The sequence below is a fragment of the Saccopteryx bilineata genome, chromosome 5 (genome assembly GCF_036850765.1).
Source record: "Saccopteryx bilineata isolate mSacBil1 chromosome 5, mSacBil1_pri_phased_curated, whole genome shotgun sequence".
Taxonomy (NCBI): Eukaryota; Metazoa; Chordata; class Mammalia; order Chiroptera; family Emballonuridae; genus Saccopteryx; species Saccopteryx bilineata.
Window position 1 is genome coordinate 38,781,811 of NC_089494.1, and position 20,621 is coordinate 38,802,431.

At 41.0% G+C, this 20,621-nt stretch overlaps 1 protein-coding gene across 13 annotated transcripts in view; it reads left to right on the plus strand.

The window, feature by feature from the left end:
* ANKRD44 (ankyrin repeat domain 44) overlaps positions 1-20,621 on the plus strand; it is a 354,643-nt gene that overhangs the window by 209,152 nt on the left and 124,870 nt on the right. For all 13 annotated transcript variants that reach the window (XM_066233603.1, XM_066233606.1, XM_066233614.1 and 10 more), the window contains exons 6-9: positions 188-275; positions 2,927-3,069; positions 4,169-4,381; positions 15,370-15,448. In XM_066233603.1, coding sequence (XP_066089700.1) covers positions 188-275; positions 2,927-3,069; positions 4,169-4,381; positions 15,370-15,448 — 523 coding nt within the window. The remainder of the gene's footprint in view (positions 1-187; positions 276-2,926; positions 3,070-4,168; positions 4,382-15,369; positions 15,449-20,621) is intronic.

Genomic DNA, 20,621 nt, shown 5'->3' on the forward strand with positions numbered 1-20,621 from the left:
TGTCACCTCAGTCTTTTTCTCCTGGTACACATGCCACAGGGTTGGCTGTGATGTCATCTGCCTACTTCGTTTGAAGCCCAGATCTCTGATCTGCCCTGACATTAATTTGGCTCAGACCAGCTGCAGGTGGTGAGGAGCCCTCACCAATTTACATGTATACTTGATTTCATTATTGGTTATTTTTCAGATGGTCAATTTACTCTTGGCCAAAGGGGCAAACATCAATGCATTTGACAAGAAGGACCGGCGTGCTCTGCACTGGGCAGCATATATGGGTAAGGATGCCATAATGGAAAGCAAAATGCATATAATCTTTGAAGAAGCCATGGGTCTCTCATGGACCATATAGGTATTTTTTGGGGGGGGGCAAGCCTGACTTCTTTTCAAACTTGGGTTCAACTGAATTAAGATTTGGTCTGTTTTATTGGCATGTGTCAAACATTCAGGTTGGGCAGTTGCTTTGCCAAAGATTTATTTCTCCTACAAAAAGGAGGAAGGAGGACTTATGACCTGGACCTCACTGAATATGTTTCAATCTGGATTGGAAAGCTGCACAAATTGTGTTTATTTTAACTTGTTAACGGGAGCAAGATAAGATGTTTAAAAAGAAGGAGGACTGACTAGCAAAACAAGGACATAAATTCCGCTGGCATTTATTTTTATTTATAAACATTTTTGAAAGAAACAGAAAGGAAGGAAGTACGGACAGCCCCCTGGCGGCTGTGTCAGTGGCGGTGACCAGTGACTCACGGGAGTTTCCGGCTTCTCTACCTGCAGCAGAGCTGGGGCCGGCAGTCCTTGCCTCTGCCTGCTCCGCGGGGGGAGAGGAAGGAAGAAATTACATTTCTATGTTTTTCCTTTTCACTTTTGTTGGCACAAATACCACTGACAAGTGATGGACCTTATAGAGTTTATTCCCGATGTAATCCTGTGGTAAATGAAGATCCTTCTTTTGTGTTTCTAATTGGAGAACGTCCTGCAATTAGAAAAGCAGGCAAGAATCTATCGGCACCAAGTTATAAACGGCTTGAATGGCCATCTGCAGGAGATTGTGTTGGTGAATTATGGAGGATCTACACATGGGGCCCTGTGCAGTAACCATAGTGATGTCATTAGTATTTATTAACGTAGGAAGATTCTGTGATATGTTAAGTGAAAACAGATTGTAACACACAGTATGAATAATATCCCCATTTAAAAAAAATCTATACAATGAATATAACCTGGGATATATTACACACCGAAATGTTAACTGATTATTTCCAGGGATTGGTGATTCTGGATGATTTTGGTTTCCTTTTAATACCCTTTGGCTTTTTCTGAATCCTTTCTAACAAGCACATAGGCCTTTTATTTTATAAAAATTGCCATTTCTATGGGCCAAAAACAAACCGACCAACAGTCGAACAGCAGCAATTTCATATAATTTAAAAATCAATCTGGAGCCACTCTGATTAATTGATTTTTTTCTTCCATAAGTTTTTCCAAACCAACTGCCAGTGTTGGGGTTTTCAGCGAGGAATGGCAATTGGTTTCAAAAACATTGCTTTCATTTTCACAGAATTTTTTTAAGGCAGTGTTACTAATATATTACAGCACCTCATTATTTATTTATTTAATTAATTTTTATTTTTTGTTGTTACATGAGAGGCGGGGAGGCAGGGAGATAGACTCGCGTGTGCCCTGACCAGGATCCACCTGGCAAGCCCTCTATGGGGCGATTCTCTGCCCATCTGGGGCAGCTGTTCTATTGCTTGGCAACTGAGCTATTTTAGCACCTGAGGTGAGGCCATGGTGCTGTCCTCAGTGCCTGGGGCCAACTTGCTTGAACCATTTGAACCATGGCTGTGGGAGGAGAAAAGAGAGTGAGAAGGTGGGGGGGGGGGATGGATAAAGAGAGAAGGGAGAGGGGTGGGTAAGCAGATAGTCACTTCTGTGTGCCCTGACTGGGAATCGAACCCAGGATTTCCACACACCAGGCTGATGCTCTACCACTAAGCCAACCGGTCAGGGCCTGTTGTTTTTTTTGTTTTTTTAATTTTTTTTTGCATTTTTCTGAAGCCGGAAACAGGGAGAGACAGTCAGACAGACTCCCACATGTGCCCGACCGGGATCCACCCGGCAAGCCCACCATGGGGCGATGCTCTTCCCACCAGGGGGCGATGCTCTGCCCATCCTGGGCATCGCCATGTTGCGACCAGAGCCACTCTAGTGCCTGGGGCAGAGGCCGAGGAGCCATCCCCAGCGCCCGGGCCATCTTTGCTCCAATGGAGCCTCGGCTGCGGGAGGGGAAGAGAGAGACAGAGAGGAAGGCATGGCGGAGGGGTGGAGAAGCAAATGGGCGCTTCTCCTGTGTGCCCTGGCCGGGAATCGAACCCGGGTCCTCCGCACGCTAGGCCGACGCTCTACCGCTGAGCCAACCGGCCAGGGCAGGGCCTGTTGTTATTTATTTGTGAACAGGCATCTCTTTTTCTAGATCTTGAAGAGGAGGCTCACATAAGAATCATCTGTTTTTTATCCTATAGTATTTACATAAAGTCTGACACATAGTAGGCACTCAATAATATTTGTTGAATACTTCCATGAACCAGCTTTTTTTTTTTTAATTTAATTTAATTTTATTTTATTTATTCATTTTAGAGAGGAGAGAGAGAGAGGAGAAAGAGAAAGGGGGGAGGAGCTGGAAGCATCAACTCCCACATGTGCCCTGACCAGGCAAGCCCAGGGTTTCAAACCGGCAACCTCAGCATTTCCAGGTCGATGCTTTATCCACTGCGCCACCACAGGGTCACTGAACCAGCTTTTTATAAATAGCTCAGCAATATGCTGGTGGCAGCGAAAGCTAATAGTGATAATTTTGGTGGAATGAATCAGCAAATTGTCCTATAAAGGTTAACAACATTTTTCTGCTGCTTTCTTTGTAAAGGCCACCTGGATGTTGTGGCGTTGCTCATTAACCACGGAGCAGAAGTGACGTGTAAAGATAAGAAGGGTTACACCCCCCTGCACGCTGCAGCCTCCAATGGACAGACCAGTGTTGTCAAACATCTCCTGAATCTGGGGGTGGAGGTGAGCTACGATTCCATGCATCAACTTATGGTATATTAGTGGGCTTTCTATTTGTTCTGAAGTAAAATCCTGTGTATTTGTGGGTTTTCTTTTGTTCAGAAATTAAATTCTGTTTGCATTTTAATTCACAAGGATAAAAACTATTCTTTCTATTACTCTATCTTTGAGTTTCTGTGGGCAACTGAGGAGGGTGATAGGATCTGATAAGGCTAACTTTCTATATCACGATAGAGAAATAAGCAATAGCTATATATATATATATGGGATAAATACATACACACACACACACACACATTAACCAGTCATTTTTTTAAAGACTGGCTACAATCCCACATCCCACCCTCAGAATCTAGCCTTCTAAATTGTGGCTTACCAGCAGAAGTGAGCGAATGAATGACAGGGACAAACAGCAGAAGTGTCCAGTGCTGAGCTGGAGAAATCTTCCAAACCCCTTTAAGCGCAGAACCGGAGCAGTAGTGAGGCTTTGGAACATCCCTGTCCTTGGAGGAAAGGACAAGGTGCAGGACTGAGACCATGATGTTGAAATCCAGCGGTAGGGGCAGTAAGAAAGAGCCATGGCCTAAATACCCAGGACAGCTTCATGGTCCTGCTCTGGCACGTGGCCTTGTGGGCTGTCAGACAGCAGAGCCAAACCCAGAGTGGCAGCTGAGCCCAGCTCCTGAGCTGAGGTTCACAGGCCCTCCTTGTGCCTCTGCCGCCTCTTTCTCTCCAGATTCGTGGTTGAGTTTCAGGCTTTTTTCTCACTCTCCTGATTCAGTTCTCCTCTGGCATTTCCAGACAGCTCTGCCTTTCACTTTTTAATCCCTTCCATAGCCCCAAACAATCTCTGTACAAGTTGAAACCTTTAATTCACTCTTCTTCTCTAGTTCACTTTTTGTCACATTTACCTTTTTGCTGATTTTTACTTCCAGTGACAAGCATTTGTAGGATGACCACAATGGGCGACAGCAGGCTCTGAATCATTGTGTTGACAGATGGACATTTCCTTTCTCTGGCAACAGCTATTAGGCTCTTCTGCAGAAAATGGGATAAATTGGCTGCGATGATTTTAATCACCCTGTTTTGGACTCACTCGCAGATCGATGAAATCAACGTCTATGGCAACACGGCTCTCCACCTGGCCTGCTACAACGGGCAGGATTCTGTCGTCAACGAGCTGACCGACTACGGTGCTAACGTGAACCAGCCCAACAACAGTGGGTTCACCCCTCTGCACTTCGCTGCTGCCTCCACACACGGTGCTTTGTGTCTTGAGCTGTTAGTAAACAACGGGGCGGATGTTAACATCCAGGTATGACACTCTTTTTTTTTTCTTCTTTTTTTAAGATTTTATTTATTGACTTGGGTAGGGGGAGCAGAGTACTTGTATTTGCTTTGACTGGGCAAGCCCGGGGCCTCTAACCAGCAACCTCAGTGTTCCAGGTCGATGCTCCATCCACTGCACCACCGTAGGCCAGACCAGGTCTCTCTCAATGTTAAAAAGCTTTGGGTTGAGGCTCTGAGCAAAATCAACTGCTGTAAATTAGGTCAGGTTTGAATGATTTGTCCTTCTGAGGACCTCGACCCCATGGCCCCTAGGTACTGTTTCCATTAGCTGCCCTGTTTCTGCAGGAGTGGTGGTACCAGCTGGAAAGAACTGAGGTTCTAGCCACATGTCCAGGGTCGCCCAGTGGTACTGTTTCCGTTAGCTACCCTGTTTCTACAGGAGTGGTGGTACCAGCTGGAAGGAACAGAGGTTCTAGCCACATGTTCAGGGTCGCCCAGTGAATATTCCAGAGGAAGTACAGGATCTCAGAACTGTTGATTTGGCCTAGATTCTAATACTGAGGTGACTGTTGAGCTGATAGGGCAGAGCTATTGAGAATCGGAAGGAAGGCATGATCTCGTGTCTGTTCCCAGCCCTGGCTGGCCCTCCGAGGTGTTTCTCAAATGCCTTCTTATAGTAAACCCCAGATAGTGGCTTCAGTGACCTAACAGTGACCTGGTCTTAATGGCGAGTCCTTTATTCAGCAGGCTTACTGAGGACTACTTAGTGTGCTCTGTTTGGTATAAGAGAGTACTCCAAGATGAGAGGTGGTCTTTGCCCTCAAGGAATTTACAATATGGTAAGGAGATAACACACTCAGATAATCAAGAGGCAAGAGAAAATGTGATGAGTGGCATGAGAAAGTACTAAAGCGTTGTAAACTGTAAGAAACAAGTATTGATTTGCTTCTTGCTTGGGCATCAGAAATGGCAATTGCTCAATTTGAGATGAGGAGGCATAGAGAGAATTTGAGAGAGGGTATTCTAGGTAGAATAGCATGGGTGCTGGGAGTACTGGATAGGAAAACCTCTGGGTAAACTTTAGGTACCTAGTTAGCTCCCTGTTGTGGATAACTGAGAGGAACATATATGGCAGTCTTCATGATCCTGGTTACATTACTTGGATGCGCTTAGGTTACAGCGGAACATCTTCACCTGCACCAAGTGACCAGCTTCCCTTTTCCCAAGCACACAGGAATCCCGAAGCAAGGTCCCAGTGTAATCTGCCGCTGCTTTTGAAAAATTATTTAAAAATTTAATTTTAAGAATATTGGATTAATCTATTTTTATGGCCTTCTCTATTTACTTTTAAAATCTTATTTTTTCTTCAGCAAGAGAGACAGACAGGAACAGATAGACAGACAGGAAGGGAGAGAGATGAGAAGCATCAATTCTTGGTTGCGGCACTTTAGTTGTTCATTGATTGCTTTCTCATTTGTGCCTTGACCAGGGTAGTGCAGCCAAGTCAGTGCCCACTTGCTCAAGCCAGCAACCATGGGGTCATGTCTATGATCCTACGTTCAAGCTGGTGACCCTGCACTCAAGCTGATGAGCCCACGTTCAAGCTGGATGAGCCTGCGCTCAAGCCAGTGACCTCAGGATTTTGAACCCGGCTCCTCAACATCCCCAGCCAACACTCTATTCTCTGCACCACTGCCTGATCGGGCACTATTAAAATCTTTTTATGTTTTTTTTATAATTTTTAATAGTGGACATATAGGACAAATTATCAGAATAGCAATTTATACTGCCTGACTACAGTATAAACCATGTGAAAAAAAAATGCCAAGAACCAGCTGAAATGTGTCCTAATGAAGAGGGCTTATCTACTGGCTAAGGACTTTGGGCTTCCATAGGCTGTGAGGGCCACTAATCATTACAGAGGTCATATGATCAGAACTAAGCATTAGAAACAGTAATCTAGCCATAGAACACCAGAGACAGAAAATAATTATATTTTAAACTTTTATATGATAAAAAAAGAAGAAAAAAACAAAACCCCTAACATACTATTTAAAAAGGAATAACTCAGGGAAGTTTTCTGCAGTGTACATGATAAGCAAAGAGTTAATATGCTTAACATATTAAGAAGTCATAAAAATTAATAAAACTGTAAAAATATTTAATATCACTAGTAATTAGTAAAATACAAACTAATACACAAATATATATTCCCTTAAGATTGGAAACTATCAACAGGACTAATAATAGCCAGTGATATCAATGAAAAAAATAATATGCAATAAATAAATATGATTTCTTTTTTCTTCTTTTTTAACTGAGAGGAGGGAAGATAGACTCCTGCATGCGCCCTGACTGGGATCCACCCAGCGAGCCCCATCTGGGGCTGATGTTTTGCCCACCTGGGGCCATGCTTGCAACTGAGCTATTCTTAGCATCTGTGGGAAAGGCGCCACAGAGCCATCCTCAGTTCCCAGGCTCATGCACTCGAACCAATCAAGCCATGGTTGTGGGAGGAGAAGAGAGAGAAAGAGAGAAGCAGGAGGGGGAAGGGTGGAGAAGAAGATGGTCATTTCTCCTGTGTACCTTGACCGGAAATTGAGCTTAGAACATCCACACGCTGGGCCAGTGCTCTACCACTGAGCAAACAGGCCAGGGCCAGATACTTTTTATTTAAAATTTTTTTAAAAATTATGTATGTATGTATGTATGTATGTATTTTAAGCAAGAGAAGGGGAGGCAGAGAGACATTCCCTCATATGCCTTGACTGAGATCCACCCAGCAAGTCCCCTACTGGGTGATGCTCTGCCCATCTAGGGCCATGTTTGCAACTGAGATATTTTTAGCACCTGAGATGGAGTCCATGAGCCATCTTCAGCTCCCAGGGCCAACTCACTTGAATCAATCAAGCTATGGCTGCAGGAGGGGGCAGAGAGAGAGAGAGAGAGAGAGAGAGAAAAGAAGAAGAAGAAGAAGAAGAAGGAGAAGGAGAAGGAGAAGGAGAAGGAGAAGGAGAAGGAGAAAAAGGAGGAGGGGGAGGGGGAGGGGGAAGGGGAAGGGTGGAGAAGCAGATGGTTGCTTCTCCTGTGTGCCCTGACTGGGAATCAAACTGGGATATCCACATGCTGGGCAATACTCTGCCACTGAATGAATGAGATCATTTTTTATTTTAAAAAGTTATGTGTCTAGGCCCTAGGTGGTGGCTCAGTGGATTGAGCATCTGCCTGGCATATGGACATCCCGGCTTCAATCCCCAGTCAGGGCACACAAGAGAAGCAACCATCTGCTTCTTCCTTCCTCCCTCTGCCCCCTTCTTTCTCCCTCTTCCTCTCCCACAGCCAGTGACTCGATTGGTTCTAGCCTGGCCCTGGGTGCTGAGGATAGCTTGATTGGTCTCAGCCAATTCACCTCAGGCTCTGAGGATAGCTTGGTTGGTTTGAGCATTGGCCCAGACAGGGGTTGCTGGGTTGATCTTGGTTGGGGTGCATGCGGGAGTCTGCCTCACTATATCCTCTCCTCTCACTTAAAAAAAAAGTTATGTGTCTGGCCCTGGCCAGCTAGCTGAGAAATAGAGCATTGGCCCAGTGTGTGGAAGTCCCGGGTTTGAATCCTGGCTAGGGCACACAGGAGAAGTGCCCATTTGCTTCTCCACCTTTCCCTCTCTACTTTCTCTCTGTCTCTCTCTTCCCCTTCCACAACCAAGGCTCTATTAGAGCAAAGTTAGCCCAGGTGCTGAGGATGGCTCCATGGCCTCTGCCTCATGCGCTAGAATGGCTCCTGTTGCAATGGAGCAATGGCCCAGATGGGCAGAGCATCGCCCTCTGGTGGGCATGCTGGGTGAATTCTGGTTGGGCACATGTGGGAGTCTGTCTCTCTGCCTCCCCACTTCTCAATTCAGAAATAAAAAAAGGTTATGTGTCTATGTATATGCATAGAAAAAGAAAAATATATGAATATATACCAATATACTAATAACACTTATGCAGAGAGGCAAAATTATTATTTGGGTTTCTCAGGTATTTTACATGTTTGTTTTAATCTTATGATTGTGATATAATGAACATGTGTTATATATCCATGTTTTTATATCCAGAAGAAAGAAAGGCTATTCTTGTTATTATAAAAAGAAAATTCAGGTAGAGTGTGCCTAGAGACAGGACATCTAGAGGAGACAGCTGAAAAAAGGGAGAGGCTTTGCAGAAAGAAAGTCAGCAGGATTTGGTTAAATGAGAGATGGAGGACTTGAAGATGAATGTAAGAATTGAAAACGGCCTAAGAGAGGCAATACAGTATGGTGGTTGAGCATTCAGTTCTAGAGCAGACTTGCTAGATTCCAGTCTAAGCCTTGACTTTCAGTAATTATATAATAAACAACTTCTCTGTATGTCTCAGTTAGTTTGTAAAATTAGGGAAACAGTGGTATCTTCTTCATGAAACTTTTTGAGCATTAAATAAGTCCTCTTACATAAATTACTTAGAACAGTGTCTCTCACGTGGTAAGCTGACTCAGTAAATGATATTTGGTATTAAGAGGAATGTCAGGAGAAAGATTGGGCTAGAAGGTAAAACTGTTGAGGTTAGTGTTTAAGAAGCTGATTTTGAGCTTTTGATACAGCCAGTATGGGAAAACCAATATGGAAAATGTGATAACTTAGTGTGGGTAGTTTTAGAGAATAGTGTAGAAAAAAAAATTTAGGTTGCCTCATTCACATAGAGGTAATAATTGAAACTGGGAGAAAAGGAGGCAGTCACCCACGAGAGGGTCCATCGTAGCATGATTAGATAAGGAATGGAGGACTCCAGTAACCCTTTACTCTTAGGATCAGGAAGAGAAGGAAGAGCCAGAGAAGGGGATGATGAAAGAAGAGTTAGAGAAGAAGGGAAGGAAATGGAGAGGAGTGTAGTGTCTTCATGAAGGTGAAAAGCAAGTAATAAAAAAGTAGAGCAGATGAAGAGAATGGCAGTTCTAGATCTTGTAAATAGAGACCTACCAAGGTCCTAAGTGGAGGTAAGATGAAGGTCTTCAGGGGCATTGAAGAGATCAAGAAACTGTATGTAGCCCAAGGTAAAGGAAGAGTCATTATGGGTGATTGAAGTTGGAGAAGATGGTGGGGAGAAGCAAGAGGCTAACAGTGGCCAAACTTTCAATGTCCCTAACTTGTGGACATTGCCATCCTGGTGTCTGAGTGACATTGTTGAAGTCTCCAAAGGAAGAAAAATAATTGAAGTTAAACAAAGTAACTCTCTTCACCTACCTCCATTTAATCAATTCTCAGGGTTTTCTATTACTTCTGTAAAACAGCCGGCTGATGGTCTCAATGTGCTACATCTGAGGCGAGAGGCCCCCTTTCTAACATACCTACCTACTTCCCTCAGTTAACTGACTAGTGGTCAGTCCAGATTGGATTAGGGGCTTCAGTTATATCTGGTGCATGGCTTGATGGCAGCCTTCTCTTCCCCATAAAATTGACCTAGAAGGCATGGTTACTTGGTTTTAGTATTTAACTTTTCCTGTGGACTGCTAATCATCAGTAGAATATAAGAAGTAGCTTTTTAAAAACCTGAGACTTGGGTTTATGTGTTCTCTAATCTATGTAAGTGGGATTTTGAATCAAATCCAGCCTTCTCCCTCAGTCTCCCTACATCCACCCTGTCTGCATCCTCTGATTTCCTAATTCTCTAGAATCCTCCTTCATTATTCCGGATGGCCTCTGGCTACACAGCTCATCTGACATTTCCGTAGAGCCATTCTGTCTGACTTTGGAGGTAGCTTTCTAATTAAAGTTGTTATCTCTCTCTACCACATTGCTCCTTGGATTTTGAAAGTATTTGCAGATTGCAAGGCACTTCGTATTTGTTTAGATTTTCTAAAGTTTGAGGGAAATCGCATACTGAAATGTAGCCAGTACCTACCCACATGGTCACTTTATTTCCTCTATCCTCACAGAACACTAAGAGCAACATCTTCATGGGCAATGACAAGATCACTGAAAGAGGAGGAAGATACGTATCCTGCGTGCATTTTTCAGACCCTCAGTTTGCTTAAATTGACTGTGGCTTTGACCTTGTAATATTAGTTTTCCTGTGATAAAATAATAGAAACATAATAGTTTACACAATAATCCACTGAAGGTTCACGTGTATTTTGCAAGTAGGAAGAGCAAACATAAAATAATGTTTTTTCTCCATTATAAACCACATTGTCATTTTCAAAAAGACCATCTCAAGGCTCTTTTTGGAAGCATTCAAAGTAAGTGTTAAAGAAGGCACTAAACACATAGCCATGCCAGCTATGACTCAGCTAGATTCAGAAATGACCATTGCCAGGTTGCCTACCTTCTGGTCACTGACATTCAGCCTGCCCATAGTCTCAGTTCTCTTCTGTTTGTGGACCCTTAGATCATTCAGCCCTAGGAGAGACTGGATTTGAAGGCTATCACACGTCTACTGAAGTGGACCTGCTCCCTTCTTTATCTGTATCAGAACCAAATTATAGAATTGGAGTTGTTTTGCAGAGGTTGCTGGTGAGACTGGAGTAGGCAGTCATAGGGACATCGCACCTGGAACTTTGGAGAGCACGTGAGGAAAGGAGAGGAGGGAATGTTTGAGCCAACTACATATCATTTCCAGCCTTCGGAACCAGTATAAAAAATATTGAACTATGCCCTGGCTGGTGGCTCAGTGAATAGAGCATTGGCCCAGCGTACGGACATCCAGGGTTTGATTCTCTGTCAGGGCACACAGGAAAAGTGACTACCTGTTTTTTCCCCTCATCTGCTCCCCCTCCTCTCCCTCTTTCCCTCCTGAAGCCAGCAGCTCAGTTGGTTTGAGCATGGTCCCAGGTGCTGAGGATAGCTCTGTTGGAGCACATCAGTCTCAGGTGCTAAAAATAGCTCATTACTCAAGCATTGGCCCCAGATGGGTTTGCTGCCTGGATCCCAGTTGGGATGCATGTGGGATTCTCTTTATCTTCCCTCCTTTCACCTAAAAAAAATATTGACCTACACATGACCTTTTTGCAAACCAGGGTTTTATATTGCTGTTCCATTGTGTTAGGAAGCTCTTTGGGGTTTTTGACTATATCTGGACCCTCCCCCCACCCTGCCCCAGCTGACCTTAGTGTTATACTATGGAGGCTTTATTGTCCTTTAATAGGGTCACTGAGCTATGTGACTCTAGGAGGCATCATACCATAGTCCTGGCTTGTAAGAATGTCTGTAAGTTGAGGAAAGGTTTTGTGAGATGTTGGAGGATGAGGAAGGAAGGCATTAGGAGAGGAAGAAAAGAATGAACAGATTTCTGAGGAAAATGGTGGTCAAAAATATTCTCAACCCTCATTAGTTTTTCTTTATGACTTATGACTGAACTATGAATCGGTAAGAGTTCTTTTTGCTAATTAAATAAATCCTCAAAATAAGAAAAAAAATTTTCCAAGCCCTGAATCTGATGGGAAAATGCATCTAGAAATTAGAAGGAGACTAGAAATTAAGAATAAACTTTATAAAAGCAAAGCTTTGATTAACTAGAAGAACTGACCATATCCTCTCCTTTGAGACTGTAAGGACTACCTTATCTCTGAAGTTCTCAGGACAGCAGCAGCAGCAGCAAGTCCAACCCTGTGAACTATTTCTCAGGCGGATGCGAACCGTATCAGGAACCCTCGTCTCAGCCTGAACATGCTGAGTTCTACGTTGTAAAGGCTGAATAAACAGTATTATCCTCTTGACCTTTACTAGTGTTCAGTGGCTTTTTGAAATAATGAGTTCCTTTTACATTATAGCATATAAACAAAACTGCCCCCCAATTGCTGCCACCATACTCTTAATGCTTCCTGTCCCCACGTGCTCCCGCTCTTGCCACTGAAGTCTCTATGAGGGAAAAAAACCAAACAAACAAAAATAACCTGTCAGCAGCAGCCTGGGTTCAACGATAGATGAACCCAGGCAAAGATCTGCAAAGATAAACCTGAATAAGCATCACCACTGACCATAAACGAGTCCTTTGACTTTTAGCTAACTGTGTCATCCTACTTCTTTTGTCCCTTTACCAAAGGCACGAACATTCCAAGGTGTGGCGCTTACTATCCTTGAACTGGGTCCAACTTTGTACACCACACACAGGCAGAATAGAAACCCACTCTGCTTTGGCTCGCTGGCTGCAGTTCAGCTGGTGCCTCCCAGCTGGGTGGTTACTCCTTGGTAAAGCCTTTAAGCTATTTACTAGGCACGGAAAAGTGCTGAGTTAAATATTTACAAAGATATTGTCTAACTACTGAAATATTTATGGGTTTATATATACTTAACGAAATGCTAATTAGTTATGTTTTCATATTAAATTTAAGAGAAAATATTGGAGCCAAATGTAAAGAAATAGCACCACCTAGGGACAAGTGAATGCCAACTCTGCAGTTCCTGTTTCCCGTCTCCTTCAGAGACTTGCACAGCCATCACTTTTTTATTGGAGGGGGTATGTTTTAAATCCTTATTCCCGGGTAGTTCCCAAGGTTTCAGCCCTTGAAACTGCCTGCACTTCCAACAGCCGGGGCGCAGGCTCTGGAACCGATGACTGTTTCGTGCTCTCCGCCACTGTGATCTCGTGGTCAGGGGGCATCTTAGCTTCCTTATCTTGATTGCTGCTGCTGCCTTTTTTTTTTTTTTTAAGATTTTTTTTTAAAGATTTTATTTATTCATTATAGAGAGGGGAGAGAGAGAGAGAGAGAGAGAGAGAGAGAGAGAGAGAGAGAGAGAGAAGGGGGAGGATCAGGAAGCATCAACTCCCATATGTGCCTTGACCAGGCAAGCCCAGGGTTTTGAACCGGCAACCTCAGCGTTTCCAGGTTGACACTTTATCCACTGCGCCACCACAGGTCAGACGGCTGCTGCTTCTAAAAATATCATTTCAGTAAACGTTCAAGTGTACTTTTGTCTTTCTCAATCGTTTCTGATTCGGTATCATCATATAAGATGGAGAAAAGATCCAAATTATTTTTTTCTTTTTTTGCTATCTACCTGAGAGCCTTTCACTTACAAAGATTGTTTTGTCAACCAAGATGCAGTTACTGCTCTCATTCACTCTCCCTGGTGCACAGACTGTGCACAACTCCTTTCTAAAGGAATAGACTTATATAATACAATTTCTCTGTTAGAACTTTGTGGTTTTATAAGCCACTCCAGCCCACAGTCTAAAGCAGTGTGCTATGCATGTTGCAGATGGGGCTCCTATTACCCCGTTCTGGTTCAGTAAGCCTGTTCTGGACATAGAACTCACAGCGATAACAAGATCCCTGGTGATTTAGATGCATATATTCCTTGGTTCGCTCTGAGAAACACTTCTTTAAATAAGTATTTGTTTTCCACTGTGAAATTTTTTTTTTTTTCATTTTTCTGAAGCTGGAAACAGGGAGAGACAGTCAGACAGACTCCTGCATGCGCCTGACTGGGATCCACCCGGCACACCAGGGGCGAAGCTCTGCCCACCAGGGGGCGAGACTCTGCCCATCCTGGGCGTCGCCATGTTGCGACCAGAGCCACTCTAGCGCCTGGGGCAGAGGCCACAGAGCCATCCCCAGCGCCCGGGCCATCTTTGCTCCAATGGAGCCTTGGCTGCAGGAGGGGAAGAGAGAGACAGAGAGGAAAGTGTGGCGGAGGGGTGGAGAAGCAAATGGGCGCTTCTCCTGTGTGCCCTGGCTGGGAATCGAACCTGGGTCCTCCGCACGCTAGGCCGACACTCTACCGCTGAGCCAACCAGCCAGGGCAAATTTTTTAAACAAAGAGATATTTTAAAGCACAAATATATGGGGTTCATCACCAAAATGAACCTGCATTTTAGAAACCACATAGTTTAACCTCAGATTTAAGAAAAAGACATCTCTCGAGACTCAGAAAAATAACCATTATGGTACATAGTTGTTTTTTTAATATAATTCTTGAATGAAAGAATATATTCTCTCTATTGAAGATACCTTTGGTCTAAAATAACAGTAATATTTTTGAGGAAATATTACTATTTTAAGAAGAAATTCTGTAAATGACTATTTTATAATTAAATGTGTAGGACTTTGGTATTTGGTATAATTATGATCAGTATATAGATTCTATACACTTCTTTAAAGTTTTGGCTTAATCTATGTCAGGAAGTTCTATTGCTTATATCTTGAATAATAAAGAGACGTATACATTCAGCACACATTTCCAAGTGATCATTAAAATGGCAATTTGCTAAATAGTTGCATGCCTTAATCCTGTGATTTCTGGTGAGTTGAGTGAAGTAGCATTTCTGTTCTTAAACAATCAAAAGTGTTGGTTTCCTATGGAATTAGAATTTAGGGAATGGTGGAGGATTCTAGGTTAGTTTTGAGAGTCCCAGTGATTTATAGCAGTTTGGTCAACTTCAGGTCAAACAGAGCCAAGCAAATAAGCACATAATTTGTCTCTTTTTTCACATAGTAGAGACAGAAGTTGAAAAAAATACCTTGAAGGAAATTTCCCCCATCAGTAGACTACTGGAGATGAAAATACATTTTGGGCCCCTGGCAGGTTAGCTCAGTTGGTTAGAGTGCCGTCCTTATACACCAAGGTTGTGGGAGTGTTCCTGGTCAGGGCACATATAGGAAGCAACCAATGAATGTACAACTAAGTGGAACAACAGATGATGTTTCTCTTTTTCTCTCTATCTCTTCCTCTCTCTGTCTAAAATTAAAAACAAAAACCATTTAGATGATTTCTTCAGTTTGAAACAGGGTAATTTAAAAATTGTGAGTATAACTAGAAATTTTGTATTTTTTCCCTAAAATATTCACTTCAAGTTCCTTTATAATGTGATATTATGCAGTAACTTGAGATATAATACATACTTTATCTTTTGCTTTTAAAGTTATCTTTTGCCCCTTGTAATTTTTTTCATCATACTTAAAAACATTTAATTGCTGTTTTCAGGGCATTGCCAGCGGTATCCATAGGGATGTTTCAGATTGATGCCACTGATCCATTGTTTCTCTCTCCCTTATTTTTTAGAGTAAAGATGGCAAAAGTCCACTGCACATGACGGCTGTCCACGGGAGGTTCACACGGTCACAAACCCTCATTCAGAATGGTAAGAGAAATTCTTCCGCAGTGTCATTATTTGAACAGTTTTCGGGTCGAGTTTGTCAGTCACCTGCATGTGAAAGATGATGCTCCGTTTTAGAATTTATTAAGCTCGGACTTACATCTTCCTTTTACGTACTTTGCTAAAAATTCTTCATTAAACATATTATCGCCATCCAGCTTAGAAGTGATGATATAAAGCCACTAAATTTCACAGTCAATTCCCAGTCAAAAACGTGAGTTTTGAAACTAGGGATAATATACATACCTATCTAGGCTCAAGATCCTGCACTTTTCACTCAGGAATGAAAAGTGCTGTACATTTCCTAGCAGGAAAGCTGAATTCTTTTAAAAATTTATTATTTATTTTATTTTTTTTTTACCTTGAATTTATTGGGGTGACATTGGTTCATAAAATTACATAGGTGTCAAGTGTACCATTCTGTAATATATTATCTTTATACTTCACCACATATTTTTAACTTTTAGAATTCATCATAGTTCCCTAAGTGAAGCTCATTGAGCTTTTTGGGCAAAGATAGGAAAAATAAGGTGACTCAGAAGAAAAGCAGGTAAGTATGTGATATAAAGAATCAGAAAAATCACACTTGTTAGAGACCTTGGAAAGTCACATAAAGTAATTTTCCAGGCTGATAGCAGGGTACTTGAACCAATGGGGTGTCTCTGTAGCGAGACTGGGGAGTGTCACTTCATGTCATGGGTCATGACTGGCATCTGTGAGTGAATTGATCCTGACAGGGCAAGTCTGTTTTCTTAACAAATCTTAGAGACAATTGGAAAACCAAACGAAACCAAACCAAACTGGTTTTAGCCCTGATTGTATGCTGACATTCCAGGTGAATGCAGCGGTCCCTAAACCAGTGTTTCCCAACCTTTTTTGTGCCATGCCCCACCTTAACCTTTCTAAAATTTTTATGTCCCCCCCTATGTAACATACATAATTTTTAACATTAAAAAATTGATTTGTTCACTTAATAAACATAAATGATAGGTTCTAGGAAGAAATCACTATGAAATTGTTAACAAAACATAGTAAGTAAAATTTCAAAACATATAATGAAAAACAGAAATTTAAATGCCAAATAATTTTAATACAGATTTTTCTATATTAATTTATTATTTTAATTTAGTGTGATCCTTGTGCTTGATGCTTGCTGCACAGAGATTTTATATTAGGTTCCAATTTGGTTAGCTTTAGTCTCAAGTCTCCACGTTGTGTTATATCCAGCCGATTTCTTTTTTTTTACCAGTAAATCATTTACAGCACTAAATCCACATTCAGCTAAAAATGAAGATGGAAGCGGTAGCAATAGTTTTCTTGCACATTTGGTTGAATTTGGGTATTTGATTTCTGTTTCCTCACAAAGCCATGCCATCGCTCCTTTGATATTAAATAAATCTTTAACTGACTCATCATTTTGCAATTCTGCGAGTTCTTCTTGATACTGCATATTTGATATATCAGACAAATCCACTAACATTGGCTGCATCATCCATGTTGGGAAATCAATTTGTTTTAAATCAGAAAATCTTTCTTTTAAATCAGCCGATAGAATATTCAAATGATTGACAATAACAAGTAAAGCGGTATCAGTTACTTCACATTTTTGGAGCCAATGAAACTGTGCTGGGGTCCAGCCCCAGGGGGGATTCAGGGGTCCCACAGGAAGAGAAGGCGTCTGCGAAAATCGAGTGAGAGAGCCGAATTCTTTTCTTTCTCTTTATTCTCTTGTTAGCATTTACTGCCAGGCATCTCTCTTTTCAAATGCTAGTATAGGTCCCTTTTTATACACACACTGAGTTACAATTACATGGTGTTAATTATTGCTTTTGTTTCACTATGTTTACATGTTTCCGGATAACAGTTAATTTATATCTATAAATCACAAACCAGGTAGCAAATCATTCAAAATACAAAATAACTTGAATAGCGATAACAACATCGGTAAAAGCTTTTAAGGTATTAGTACTAATAGTTAACTAACTTTACTGCTGTTGTGAGTTAAGGGGCAGAGAGAGATTAGCAGACAAAATCATTAAGGACTAACAATGGACCACTGCTTGCTCAGGTAAATGGCTTTGAGTTTATGCAGTGTCCTACTTTATCTCACAAGATTCTAAAAGGCTTGCCTATAAAGAAATTGACTTAACATTAAGAATAGCTTTCACCCAAAGATATACAGAGTGCACTTGCAAGATAGCCTAGTAGCAACATAAGACATTAACTGTTATTACTTCTATGGATTCCCCTACATTTCTCTCATTATCAAAAAATCTTGGAAAGCATATAAATCTCATGAGAACATCTCATTGAGAAAGCCTAGCAATTGCCTTTAGTCAAAAGACAATTCTCAGTAAAACATTCTTTTCTTGCTGACTACGCTCTCATCCTAGGCCACACAATGGGCCATTCTACTATACCTTACCTAAGATACTATTGTCTAGTCAAATATTACTTATTTATTATATTTAAACACTAGTTAAGTTCTGACTCTATTCTTCTCAGAGTGTACCACTATCTGCAGATCAAATAAGGAAGAAGAAAGGAATGTTTCTCTACTCTATCACATGAAAAGGCTAGGGAGGAAAAATGTTGAATTAAGTGAAGGCCGAAAGGTGCTCTGTGCACAGCCACTGCCTCCTACCCATTCACAAGTCACAATCTATTCTTTCTAACATGATTAAGAAAGAATTCTCCTACAAACTTAACCCTTTACGAGGGATATCATAGCCAGCCTCTTATGTTTATGAGCCCAGTTCAAGGGGCTTACAGGCTTTTCTGTGGAACTCACACCCTCTGTCTCATTACCAAAGAAATTACTACGAATCTACAGGGAAAGCACGGTACTATTATCCCTGTGCCATAAATAATAGCACACACCCAGAAAAGGGGGGATATAAGGCCAGATTAATTCAAAAAGTCAAAGGGGGAAGTATCGTTGTGTCTCTCCTTTGGGTGACTTCGTCAACCCGCAGCCATTGGTCTTCTCTGCTGTGACTTTGTCAATCAGCAGTTTTTGATCTTCTTCTGCTGTGACCTTGTCAGCCAGCAGTTGTGGGTCTTCTCCTGCTGTGACCTTGTCAGCCAGCAGTCGTTGATCGGCTCCCGACAAAACTGTTTAAAGTTTTTGTTGTTAATATGTTTCTGACATAACTCAATATTGGTAATGAAACCAAATATCTTTGCTTTTGCATCGACAAGAGTTTTATTTGTTCCTTGAAGTTGCTTATTTAATATATTTAGTTTTTCAAAGATATCGGCTAAATAACTCACAAATGCTTTACCATCTATTGTTAACAGATACTTCATTTCAGGTTTGTCGCTTAAAAAATCACTAAGAGTATCAAACAGTTCCATAAATCTTTTCAAACAGTTTCCTTTAGATAGCCATCTTACTTGAGTATGAAGTAAAAGTCTCACATGGTCTTCATTTTATTCTTCACAAAATAGCTTGAAAAGACGCTCACATTTGGCACTAGCTTTAATAGCATTAACACACTTTATTACTGTATGTAATACTTCATTCAGAACAGGCGAGATGTTTTTAGCTACCAAGTTTTCCCTATGAATAACACAATGCACAAGAATCATTTCTGGATTCACATCTTTCATCCATTTTAAGCAGCCATTTTTCTTGCCCATCATATTGGGAGCACCATCTGCAGAACAAGATGTTATATTTTTCATTGGTATATCATTGACATCTAAGTAGTTTTTTAGCTTATTATATATATCTTTGGAGGTAGTGGTGCTTTCTAATCTTTTACAGAACAACATTTCTTCAGCAAAATGTCCTTTATCAATATATCTTACGTAAGTTATCAATACTGCCTCATTGTCTCTCAAAGTTGATTCATCCATTTGCAAGGAGAATTTTCTTGTTTTCAGCTTTTCAATAAGTTGTTTTTCAATATCCTCACCCATTTCGTCTATTCTTCTGCTAACAGAATTGTTACTGAGTGGCATAGCTTTTACATCTTTGTCATCTTTTTCAAGAACCGATTAAAGAAATGCCTGATATTGATGGTTTTATTAAATTCTCTCCTATAGTGTGATTTTCTCCAGTTTTAGTGATGAATAAAGAAATTTGATAACTAGCCTCAAGAACACGATTATTAGTTGAAGTATGAGCAGTAAATAGAGACTTTAATGTTCTTTTTTCAAAATTTTTCTTTAAAGTTTTAAAGTAACTCAAATCTGAATTAATATGAGCACTATGTTTCGCCTTCAAATGCTCCTCAAGATGACCTCGTTTCATTGATTCGTTGGTCAAGCATTGCTGGCGTAAAAGACAAAAAGGAATCCGCTTATCGTGAACAGCGGGTATAAACCCAAATTTTAAATATTCCTCCGAATATTGATGAGTTTTTTTCTTGCTTGCACCACTCATTTTACTATGGACTATAAGAAATAAAAATAAGATCAATTAAAAACTAATATTAAAATATGTGTTAAAATATATTCAATGTGACATAGAGTAAACGTATACTAAAAATTCATATTTATTTAAATGTATATAACACATTTACTACACTACCACCGCAAATCAAAAGGTATCTATTTTTTCCACTTGACAAAATTTTCTGGAAAGTTATGCTTCTAAAATTAAAATTGTCGTGCATGCACTATTATAGCCCCAATAATATTTATAAAATATTAGTGCTTTCTAGCCCCGATGCAAGAAGTACTTAATAAAGAGTTTAATATTGATAAAAATAAAATCAAATACTTACCAATTATATCTATACAATATATATGTGTATATTTATTAAATCAACAATCTTTTACAACAGTTTTAACTGACACTTATTTCAAATTAACACTAACTGAATGATGTGAAACACTACAGAAGTTGCGATGGGCCAATTAGGTGAGAATAACTGCATTGTTTAGCGAGTTTTTAAAACATCCGGGGTTCCCCACGGCAGACGGCACGCTCCGCGGTGAACCCAGGACGAAGTTTACTTGACGACGCCAATCACCCAGTTGATATTTTGGTCTCGTCAAACGAAATTATGCTTAATAATTATTTACTGCAATTATTTAAGAATTGCATTTTTTGTTAAATTTGGCACCGATATCTAGCATTGCATTTAAATGGCCCGGGGCAAAAGAGTTAAAGTCGTGTCGAGTCCATTTTCAAATTGCCCCCCTTAAC